General features: G+C 36.0%; 1 protein-coding gene across 1 annotated transcript in view; it reads left to right on the plus strand.

Annotated features, from left to right (window-relative positions):
• rock1 (Rho-associated, coiled-coil containing protein kinase 1) overlaps window positions 1-9079 on the plus strand; it is a 73811-nt gene extending 64732 nt beyond the window's left edge. Inside the window, exons 27-33 of the mRNA XM_016283610.1 lie at window positions 689-854; window positions 5036-5106; window positions 5201-5289; window positions 5421-5499; window positions 7614-7875; window positions 8185-8392; window positions 8694-9079. Coding sequence (XP_016139096.1) covers window positions 689-854; window positions 5036-5106; window positions 5201-5289; window positions 5421-5499; window positions 7614-7875; window positions 8185-8392; window positions 8694-8745 — 927 coding nt within the window. The 3' untranslated portion in view covers window positions 8746-9079. The remainder of the gene's footprint in view (window positions 1-688; window positions 855-5035; window positions 5107-5200; window positions 5290-5420; window positions 5500-7613; window positions 7876-8184; window positions 8393-8693) is intronic.
• The last annotated feature ends 3039 nt before the right edge of the window (window positions 9080-12118 follow it).

Below are 12118 nucleotides of genomic sequence, written 5' to 3' on the forward strand. Positions count from 1 at the left end.
GTTTTTATCATTAATGCCAATCAGTGGAATCTGATGATTATCAAAGTCAGTTTCAACAAGACGATCCCAGTCCTGCTGCGGTGAAGGCTTGCCTTGTGAAAACTGATTGAGTTACAATGTAAGCAGTAAGTCACAATAACGTCAGTATTCATGAGCCAAGCATTGCAATAGCGTGATTAACCTTCATGTTTTGTTCCAGTCATTTGAGGATTTTCTTTGTCCTAAAAATGCTAGTTAATGTTATCACTTTGGACTAAAATTTACTGACTTACTAACTTACGACTGACCTACAAAAATGACTATATGCTATATTAATACCAAATCTTAGATTCAATCTTTTCATCAACTTGTTTTGTTACAGTTAGCACAGGTTTTGCATTTCTTTTAGGCCTCATTGATCTGAGCTTATGCACTTTAGTTTTTGAGTGAACTTTGCCAAACAATTTTCCAAGAAATAATGCTTTTTTTTTTTTACTCATAAATTGAGGTGCATGAGTTCAGATCAATGAATCAGTTCCAAAAATAAATATAGAAATTTACACAAAGACTGAATCCAAGATTTGGTGATAATATGAGAGACACAAGCTGGGCTGGTCATTTTTGACTGGGAACACCTTATTAGGTAAAGGATTTTCAGAACAAGGCTTAGCAATTTTGGCCTAGTTAATGTTGTTGTCTGTGTTTGCAGCAATTGGCAGAGGAGTGCACGTATCGCAACGAGTTGCAGATGCAACTGGACAGTAAGGAGAGTGACATTGAGCAGCTCAGAGAGAAACTCAACGACTTGCAGCTCCGCGTGGACAACTCCAGCGTCAGCAGCCTGCAGCCAGACGAGACGGACTGTAACATCGCTGGTAAGGACACGCCCACTAAATATGAGCATTTCTGTTATATGAATCTCAGGTAAATTAAGGAACGGAGAGGTTTAATTAACCAGTTGATTGTCACTTTAGTCTGAATGGGGAGAATGAAATACAGAAAATAAGAAGCTTTAATGTTTGGACAGTTTACCTAAAATTCATAGTGTGCACATGCTGTGTATATATCTTTATGCATCTCATTCATACATGTGTTTTAGCTGATTTATCAAATCAGCATGCAGCATTGTCAAAATGCTTGCCTTTGTTATTATAATGCCACCTATTCAGGTAACACTTTCTAATAACCTTCCTTAGTTAACCTTCGTTAATGCATTAACCAGCATTAACTGCCAATGAGCAGTACATTTGTTACAGTATTTATGGATCTTTGTTCATGTTAGTAAACAAAAATATACCTGTTCATTGTTAGTTCGTTCATTAAATAATATTAACAGAGACAGGTTTTGATTTTTAAAATGTATTAGTTCATGTTGAAATGAACATTATGATTAATTAATGCTGTTGAAGAATGAAGTAAAAAATGTTCATTGTTAGTTCATTAAATAATGTAGTTAACTAAGGAAGTTTATTGGGAAGTTCTCGTCCTGAACTACTCAAGCGGAATTTGATTCCAGATTTCAAATAATGTGCCAAAGTTATATAAAAAACTATGAAAGTAAAATAGTGTGAAAGAGAAATGTTTACTTTTACTAAAAAAGGTATAGACTTGATTAGAAGGGATTCTTTGGAATGCATTTTTTGTTATGTAAAAATATATTTAAAACAAAAATTATGCCTATATTCTGTTTATATTAGTTAGCCATTTTATAAAAAAATCTACATTCTTTTTTATTATTTGCTAGTAATATGCATGCTAATAAGCAACTAGCTGATAGTAAATAAAGTGTTACCATATTTTCTTTATCAGCACATAAATTGTGCTCATCACTTTTAATCCTGTGATGATAGGATGTTTATGGCTGCCATTGTCTGTGTTTAAAGTCCTCTCTCATTTCTCATTCTCCCTCATATGTAGTCGGTTCTTCTTGCTCTCCTTATCTTTCTGTCTTCTGTTCTTTTTCCTCTGTGAGTAACTTTAAGATTGGGGTCCTGTTATGCCTGGATTGTGCTCTTGGGTGGCATTTTGTTGCTTCTCTCTTTTTGTTTTTTAATAAACACATTTTACTTGTGTTTTGGTGAGGCCTCCGAAATAAGCTACTCAGAGTGTTTATAACGATAGTGAGTAGGGCTGTCAAAAGGGCTGAAAAACTAAATTCTAAATTTTTACTTAAATATTATCAATATTCGAATTAAAAATGCATAATTTCAGTTAGGGGGGAAAAAAGCTTTTGGCTTCTCTCCTGAGGCCACAAGAGGGCACATCGAGCAAAATATTACTAATGCACATTTATTCAAAGCATAATAAAATAACACGACTATCTTTGAAAAAAGTGCATAATGTTTAAAATAATGTTTATAAACCTTATATAATTAATAACGTTGCTTAAACAATTAGAAACAAAACAGCATAATGCATGTATGAATAGTTTAATACAAAGAACCGAAAACCAATCACAAATAGTACTTTCTTCATTTAAAAACTTGAGATGCAGTGGGATGGGGAAAACCGCCATAAAGTCTTGAGACCGGTTTTTTAAAAGTTGAACTTACATTAATTTTAGATAGCTTTCTAAACATGTGCAACGGTGATAGACGTCCCTCTAGAAAATGCGATAAATATGCATTCTGCGTGAACGGCTTGCTTGGTTTCGGTTTTGATGTAAACAACATCTTCCCCGCATTGATCGTTCTCTTTTTCTGCAATATTTTGAATGAACAACATAGCAGCGCCGCATCTAGTGGGGTTCAACTGGATAGGCTAACAAAAACATTATAATGCAACGACACTTACATCGTCATCGCATCTCGCATCTCCACTGATAAAGCTGCCTGATGCACACCTAAAAGTTTTTGCATTCGAATGTGGATTTTTATTTTAAATCCGACGAATATTAGAAATTCAAATTTTCTTTTGACAGCCCTAATAGTGAGCAATGCTGAACAAGTTTAGATTCAATACTAAACTACTGAAATTAGCGCAAAATATTTTGCTAATTCAAATCTTTTTATACTAACCCCAACTCTGAGCACCTTTCAGAGGTGTTTTAAGTCGAGTCACACTCTTTTAGTGTGTGTGTGTGTGTGTGTGTGTGTGGTTTAACACTTTGTATTCCAATCATGTTAATAGGATAAAGAACCTGGCGTTGCCTTCAAATTCAAATTATGCACTAGGGCTGCAACAACTGATCGATAAACGTGATTAGATGCATTCATTATATTTGCTTTCAAAGCCTTCAGATTACATATTCTTTGGAGGACAACACTGGGCCAAATGTGGAATAAAATGTTGAATAATTGATTAATATTAATTGTTTTTTTTAATAAAAATTGTTCAATTTTAATGATAATATTTGAATTTTTATCTGATTAATTGAAGAATCAGCAGATTATATCAAATATCAAAATAATCGTTACTTGCTGCCTTAATGTGCACTGTAGTAATCAGAGGATCATGTAATGATAGTAATAAAAGTTCAAGTTTATTCATTTAACACCAGTGTTTTCAATCTGGGGTCCATGAATACATTGGGTTCCTGGCTCTGTAAAGCTTTAAAACCCCTAATTTATCAGACATTTTTATCCAGAGTGGGTAAAAAAATAAATAATTGAATCGATGAATTGTTGACATTGAAAAGAAAATATTCCCAAATGAGTAAATATGATGTCTAATCAGATTGGGAAGTCGGTGTCAGTACCCAAGAGTGCTGCGGTCGTGGCGTCAAAGCCCGGAGGAATGATTTTCCTATGGGTTTTTATAATGGGGTTTTTCAATTTACAAGTTAAACCAGCCCTGTGGTAAAAATAAACTGATAATACTTGGATGGTTTACTCTACTACAACATCATTTACAGACTGAAAATGTGGCGTTTGAAGCGTTTGTTTGTGATAAGGAACTACATAAGAACATTTGGGGTGTTTGCAGGTTACGTTGTAGATCAAAATGTCCAAGATATTTTTTACCACAGACATTATTTTACTCATGATTTGAAAAAGCCCTTGAGGGAACCTATGGTGAATTAGTCTTCTGGGTTTTAATGTCACGACTAGGGTTGCAAAGAGTTGGTAAATTTCCAGTAAATTTCGGAAACATTCCAGTAATTTAGGAAACTTTCCAGGATTTTTTGGAATCCTCTGGGAATTTTTGGAAAGTTTCCGGAAATTTACCTGAAATGTTCCACCCCTTTGCAACCCTAGACTGCAGCACTGGATTAGGCACGTGTATGTACGGTTCGTTTGTCTATTGCACCAGCAGCATGTTCACTACAGAATGAATGACTTTAGCAGTCACAGTCGTAGTCACGCAGTTCATGCATGATTCTTTAAACAGTTCTTTTGTCACCTAAATGTATTTCCCACCAAGTATGCTTTCAAACCAGTAACATTTTAATTAAATTGCATTAGAATTTGGTCGAAGGGCAGAATTCGACGTGTCTTGTCACTTTATCTCGAATACAAAATGCTCTGTATAACAAAATGTTGCATTGAGCCAATTACTAATACTGCTGATACATGATAGGCATTATAGTTTTGAAATGCACATTTTCAGTCCAAATTGAAAGATGTTTGTCTAGGTAATCATTCATTCAAATGTAATAAATTGCTTCACCTCTGGAACAACTTTCAGCTACCATCCCCTATTGGTCTATTCGTTCATGTTACTCGAATAGCTAATAGCTGCTGTTGTGATGTTTTGAGTGGTTGTGAAGCATCCCATTTTCACCATCCCAATTAATTCTTGAAAATGAATTTAATAATAAAGGCCTGCCCTCTTGTCCTTGTTAGTTTCACTTAACAGCATCCTGGAAGTTAAAATGATATGCGAATGCTGTTTCATGTTGAAGTCAGCAGCATGGGATTTTATAACTACAACCCTGTGACATGAGGCAGTTGTTTTAAAGTGTACCTGGTTTACGCATGTTAGTAAAAGCTTTTTGATTTGTATGGATTGTGTCACAACCTTGGTTTGTTTTCCTAGATGACCTGCATGTCTTTTTCTGTTGTTTGGTCAAATTCTGGCTTGGACTTAATTATGCATGCATTTTATTTGTCTTCAGAATCAAGGCTTGAAGGCTGGCTAGCGATACCAAATAGGGCTAATATAAAAAGATACGGCTGGAAAAAGCAGGTGAGACTTGCATGAAGAATTGTGTATTAAACTATTATTGTGCATTTGGACATGCATGATACGCACCCTTAACATTTGTTTTTGTTTCCTTCAGTATGTTGTGGTGAGCAGTAAAAAAATTCTCTTTTACAATGATGAGCAAGACAAGGAGCAGTCTAACCCCTCTATGGTACTAGATATCGAGTAAGTATTGTGATAAATAACTAGCCATGAATCAACTATCCATGATAACTGGTCGTTTTATTCATTCTTGTATATAAAATGTAATGGTTTCCCTTTCTGCTGCTTTAAAAAAAAAAAAATTTTCAAAACAGCAAACTTTTCCATGTGCGTCCTGTCACGCAAGGTGACGTTTATCGAGCTGAGGCCGATGAAATTCCAAGAATATTCCAGGTCAGTTATTTATTTTTTACACCAATTCTATTTAATAAAGGTTGTGAAATGCCCCATAATGACATATTACAGTATCAGTACAAACTGCATGAATACACATAGTTAAACTGTGCTGGATCATGAAAAACTACTGTAGGAAAGCTAAGCTACGACCTGACAAGCACACATTCGGGTCTTTTGGTTCTGTACACGTGTACGGAACAAATGCAGCATTGTCTTAAGCACTGAACTTCAATTGAAACTTATATAAGTTTTATATATAAACAGAGTCTCATCTTTCAAATTATGTCCATTTTATCAGAAAATTCTAACAATAGATGCTACTGTTAATTTTGTTAACGAAAACTGATGAAGAAAAAGCTTTGAAGATGAGACGACAATAAGGTCAATAAACGATGACTATATCAACATGCAACTTCGTTGACGAAATACGACGAGACTAAAATGTATTACAAAAAATAAAAACTTTACCAAAAACCTCATTATTTTCGTCAAAAAAAAAAGACAATGTTATTGTGGACTGCTGTACACTTCTCTACTACGTGAGCTTTCATGAGTGCGGTTGCCAGATATCAAGAGTTTAAATCCCCGAATCAGAGCTTCGCTGTTACAAGGATACATTTTCTGCCCAGTGTTTTGCTTATTTTAAGCAATCTGGCAACCATGCGCACACGCTCGCTCCTCATTGCAGAAGCAGCGCCGACGATGATCTGAAAACACCAACAAACAAGCTGGAGTTTAGCGATCTAAATCAAAGTGTCACTCAGCCGGTCTGTGTTCTGTAATGAGATCTCGACTAAAATGTGACTAAGATTTCATTGACTAAAATGCTCGTACATTTCGTGGACTTAAACTTGACTAAACAAAAACAGGACAAGGTTGACTAAATATAACTAAAATGTACATCTGGGTAAGACTAAGACTAAATTAAAAATGGCTGCCAAAATTAATACTGCTGTACGGTTAATTAATAATAATCTTATTGCTAAAATGTCAAGTATTCATTGACTAAAACTAGACTAAAATACTTTAGATTTTCTTTGACTAAAATTAGACTTTTAGGCCCGGTTTCACAAACGGGGTTTAGCTTAAGCCAGGACTAGGCCTTAGTTAAATTAAGATATTTAAGCAACTTTTACAAAAATGCCTCAGAAGAAAACATTACAGGTGTGTATCTTGACACAGAACAATGACACTGACATATTTTAAGATATGTCAGAGCAAGATATTTTCAGTTGAGACCACTCAAACATGCTTTTTAGTCTGGGACTAGCTTAAGCCTTGTCTGTGAAACCGGGGGTATGTCCACTAAAACTGAATAGGATAAGGTTGACTAAATATGATCAAAACTAGCAAGGACATTTAACACGGGACTAAGACTAAAATTGAAAATAGCTGACAAAATTAACTTTTTAGCGACAGATCGCTGTAAATGGCAGCGCAGAGCGCAAATGAACACGACCATCCCTTCCTCTTTACTACTAGTTACGGCACGAAATAAACGTGAATGAACAGCTCAATCAGTGTTTAAACTGCAGAAAGATGTCAATAAAATAGCTGGTAAACAAAATGTCACATAGCATTACATTTACCTTAGGCAAGTCATTAAGTGTCTATAGCTTGTTAGTTCGCTAGAGAAATTAAGTCTAGAGAAGAGAATTATTATAAAGTGCAGGCTTCCTTTGGATTACATCATTATCTGAGGTAGAACATTTTAATTATAATTAGAATTATTTATAGACAAAGCAGCAATTTGGTTAGTAAACCACTGATTAATAAAGAAAAAGAAAAAAGAAGCAATTTATGTTTAGTTTTCCCCCTTGCTGTACCAAAATCATACAGAACCGTGACATCAAAACTGAGGTACGTACCAAACCGTCATGTTTGCGTACCGTTACAACCCTAACCAGATCTGCTTTACTGTGATTTGAATGTGCTCATCATTAGTCAAACTGTCCACCCTCAACACTCAATAGGGCTTCAGTGTTTTCGGGGAAAGGTTTCCCCATAGTGTCAGCTGCTGCATAAGTGATATGTGCAAGGTGTATATTAAGATCATGACCCTTTAACTGTTTACTCAAATTTATGAATTGAAAACGGTTTTTGTTCTTTAGATCCTGTATGCTAATGAAGGTGAGTGCAGGAAGGAGGCGGACATGGAGAGTGTTCCTCAGGGTGATAAGACCAACTGCTTGCCCCACAAAGGCCATGAGTTCATCCCCACCCTCTATCATTTCCCCTCTAACTGCGAGGCCTGCTCCAAACCGCTGTGGCACGTGTTCAAGCCTCCGCCGGCCCTGGAGTGCCGCCGATGCCACGTCAAGTGCCACAAGGACCATCTGGACAAGAAGGAGGATGTTATCACCCCTTGCAAAGGTAAAGCACATTGCATGTATACAATTTTGTTATTACCCAAGCACCCAGTAATGATATGAAATGTGGATGTTTTACATGTCTAAAGCACATAAAGTGAATAAACTAGCCTGATCAACTCACCTTTTTACATGAACAATGAGAAACCATAAAAAAAAAACTTTCATTACTCCCCTTCATTCATTCAAGTCATCACTACTCTGAATTGGTCAAAGGATGGATGATCCTTTGCATTACTCAACAAAATCTACAGCAAAGACTGCATGTGTGCAAATGGCTACCCTCATCTAACCTTTTGTTCTTGTTCCTCAGTGAATTATGATGTGACATCGGCTAGAGACATGCTGCTCCTGGCCTTGTCCCAAGACGAGCAGAAGAAATGGATCGGCCATCTCGGCAAGAAGATTCCCAAGACTCCTCCATCTACCTTCGCAAGGGCGTCTCCGCGTACCATGTCCACTCGCTCTGTAGCAAACCAGTCCTTCCGCAAGAACCCCAAAAACATGTCGGGCAAGCCAAGGTAACTACAGCCACACAGTGTCATGCTCAGCCTAAATCACATCATGCATTTGGAGCAGAGAGGGTGTGGGAAGTGCTTGAATTTCATAAAAATAATGTCTCGATGGTCCCCAAAAATATGACATTTCTTGATGCAAAATAAAATTTTTGATACTTGGGATGAAATGTGACAGGGATACGTTTTTATGAGATTCAACCATTAGAAGTTGTTGATATAAAAAGCTATAATTGTGATGCTGAAGGCCATAAGTTAGAGGCAGGGTGGTCTCGTGACGGGCTGTTTGTTTGCTGTTGTCTCATAGCAGGGCGCAGTCCTTTCTCCAAGCGGCAGACACAACATCCAGTACATGCTGACAGCATCACACAGCCTCTCCAGACCTTAGATTTCTAACGGTGTAGTCGACTACCCCGTGTTTTTACGGTTGAGCTTAACTGTGGTGACGTGTGCTTTTCTGTTTACTGTGGGGTTTTGTTTACTAGAATAGCGGATTCTTTCCTTTACAAACTTAACCAATTCTGGGCAATTAAAAGGGAATTTCCTTTCGCTGGACCGAGGCTCTCTACAGGCTTGGCTTGAAAACTTTTGAAATTCTGTTAGAAAACCCACTCTTGAGCTCCCCATTCAGTACAAATGTGACCCTGGAGCACAAAACCAGTCTCAAGTAGCATGGGTATATTTGTAGCAATAGCCAACAATACATTATATGGGTCAAAAGTGTTGATTTTTCTTTTATGCCAAAAATCATCATCAATATCACAGGATATTAAGATCATGTTCCATGAAGACATTTAGTAAATTTCCTACTGTAAATATATAAAAACTGAAAATTTTCATTGGTAATATGCATTGCTAAGAACTTCATTTGGATAACTTGAAAGGCAGTTTTCTCAATATTTTGATTTTTTTTGCACCCTCAGATTCCAGATTTTCGAATAGTTGTATCTCGGCCAGATATTGTCCTATCCTAACAAACCATACATCAATGGAAAGCTTATTTATTCAAATGTATAAATCTCAATTTAAAAAAAATTGACCCTTAAGACTGGTTTTGTGGTCCAGGGTCACAAATGCTTAAAAAACCATCTTATTTGTACACATGTTGACAAAAGTATCACTTCAAGGGCCAGATTTATTAAACCGTGCAAATCAACGTGAGAACACGATCCCATAAAAGCGCCGATAGGAGTGGAAAGTTTTGCTGATCTACTGACAATGCGCAAATTAAAGACACAGCCGGATCATTTCTATAGTGACCAACACGATCTACAAAGACCAGCGCAAATGAGCAACTATCGCAGCAATGTTAAGCGCAGAATGGTTTACGACATGCTTTTTTGAGGTGTCATATGATGGTGCAGATACCAGTAAATTGACTAGCACAAGCCTTAGTAAAATCACGTTGCACGATTTATTTAAATACTCTCCTCCTTGTAAATTTTGTGTCTGAAAAGGAAACTCCTACAGATGCATAAGCAATAAGGTCAGCCACAAAAATAATTGTCCACACATGATCAGTGCTAATTTTCCACTGTGTGCCTTTAGTAAATCCTGGCAAAAGAGGGTTTGCACTGGTGCAAGCTGTTAGTAAATCTGGCCCTAATTCTAACAAGGAAATGCAAAAAAAATGGACTTTTTGCATTAGAATAATATTAGTAAAATATTAAGTATCGAGTTAAATAGGCATTTTTTTACCCCCATCTTTCTATGATGGTAACAAAACGTGAATCACATGAAACCTGACAAAGGAAGGACGTGATTCAATATTGCATGAAGAAAATGAAGCTTATTTTTAGGATTTTATGCATTTTGATCTGTATCGATTAGGCAGCACATGTACCTCAATTTTAAATACAAGAACAGTGTTTAAATGAGTGAAAAAGTGCAAGGTTTCGAATGCATAGAATACAATATTTCTTAACGGATTATTTAATCTGGAAATTGATCTTGAATTTTTTTTAATTCTTTTTCATTTTGTATTAGTACTATATAAAGTAACCAGCAGTTATATTGTGCTCAGGTGATATTCTATGTAAAATTCAATTTGATTAAGTAACTTCCAGGCATTTTGTAGTACAAGGTTATTTTCGTAAACTAAAACTAAAACCAAGATGAAAACGATTGATCGAAAAAAAAATTTGTGGAACTGAAATAAAATAAAAACATTAAAATAAGTGAGAAACGAAACTAACAACAGTTACTGAAAAACGAACTGAAATAAAATAAGAATTATGAAAAATAAATGTACTTACTTTTTCCATACGATACAAACTTTTGCCTACATCTTGTGAACAACCTGCCCGGCTGTTTTGAACAAATGTGATTCAACTACAAACTACTTATAATTCTTCATAAACCCTGCCGTGTATATGTGTCCATTGGTCCTTTATAGGAGCATTAAAAATAAAACGTATAAAATGCAATTATTTATAGTCTACAGAAAGCGAGCAACGAGCGCTCCCTAAGCTGTCCTTCACTTCAGCTGCAGTGCGAATGGCTATAATGCGCAACACTGCAAATCCAATGTTGAGGCTCTGCCATCAGTTAAAAATGCAAAACTATATAATAACCTTGTTGTGGTTAGGCAATATGTCCTTAATTGTCGTGAAAATGTCATAGTGCATAAATATATCTTAATAGTCCTAAAGGCTTCATTTCCTTTATGTAAAATAAGTTTTAATCCTTACTACTTGTTGTCATGGTTGTTTTGTTTTCTATAGTTAAATGTGAGCTGGACACACACATTACCACATAACTTGAGATGTTTGCGTGAAATTTGAATCACATATCTTGATTTATGATTGTCTGTTTAACATGAACCCTCAAGTAAGAATATGATCCTAAACTTAAACTTTCTTACAAATACTGGACATCTTCTTTTTCTTCTTTCTTCCAGCTAACCATCTGAACCGAATTGGGATTTTGTACTTTCCTCTCCAAAAACCTCTTTAGAAAAATCTGTAACAACCTTGGAATTAACCCTTTAATGTTGCATTTCACAATTGAATAAATGTAAAAAAACAGACCGTAAAAAAACATAGCGTGATTGGTGCTGAAGTTCAGGATTTACCGATCACAAGGCATCATGGCATCATCTTTTTTCTCCCCGTAACACTGGGATCCTCCGATTCTATTTAACCTCCTGCTGTCCAGAGGAAAGCATCTTTTCACATCTTGGGAAGGAAACTATAATCTGATCTCATGCCCATGTCTCTCTGTTTGGATTCTGGGATAGGGACTGTAGCTTGACACCTTTTGAAATTTGGTGAACTAACCATAAAAGGGTCTTTGGGACAATATTTTTAGTTTGCAAACTATTTCTACTTAAACCCACTTCGATGCCGCCTTCTGATGGACTCTGGTTGCCTTATTCAATCCCTCAAAGTCTAAATGGAAAATGAATTGGGTTTGGGGCAAAGGATTGGGTCCTGAGAGTTTTTGAGGGGAGATTTTGAGGGCTTTTTTTTTTTTTTTTTTTGTGGAGCATGGAGAATTATTACAGTCTATGCATAATATTATCAGAATTGTCTTTATCATTATAATATGTTTTGGAGGCTCCAAGCCATAGGATATCATCATAATGGCGTCAGGAGACATGAAATGTCATAGAAACCATTGTTTCACATTTTTGTGTCTGTGTGTGTTCATTGGGTACATTGTTTCTGTAATATTCTTTTTTGTAATGTGTTGCCTTACATTTGATTCATAGATAAATGTTTCAAAAAGGAA

The sequence above is a fragment of the Sinocyclocheilus grahami genome, unplaced genomic scaffold (assembly GCF_001515645.1).
Source record: "Sinocyclocheilus grahami isolate Dianchi unplaced genomic scaffold, SAMN03320097.WGS_v1.1 scaffold176.1, whole genome shotgun sequence".
In the NCBI taxonomy this organism is placed as follows: domain Eukaryota; kingdom Metazoa; phylum Chordata; class Actinopteri; order Cypriniformes; family Cyprinidae; genus Sinocyclocheilus; species Sinocyclocheilus grahami.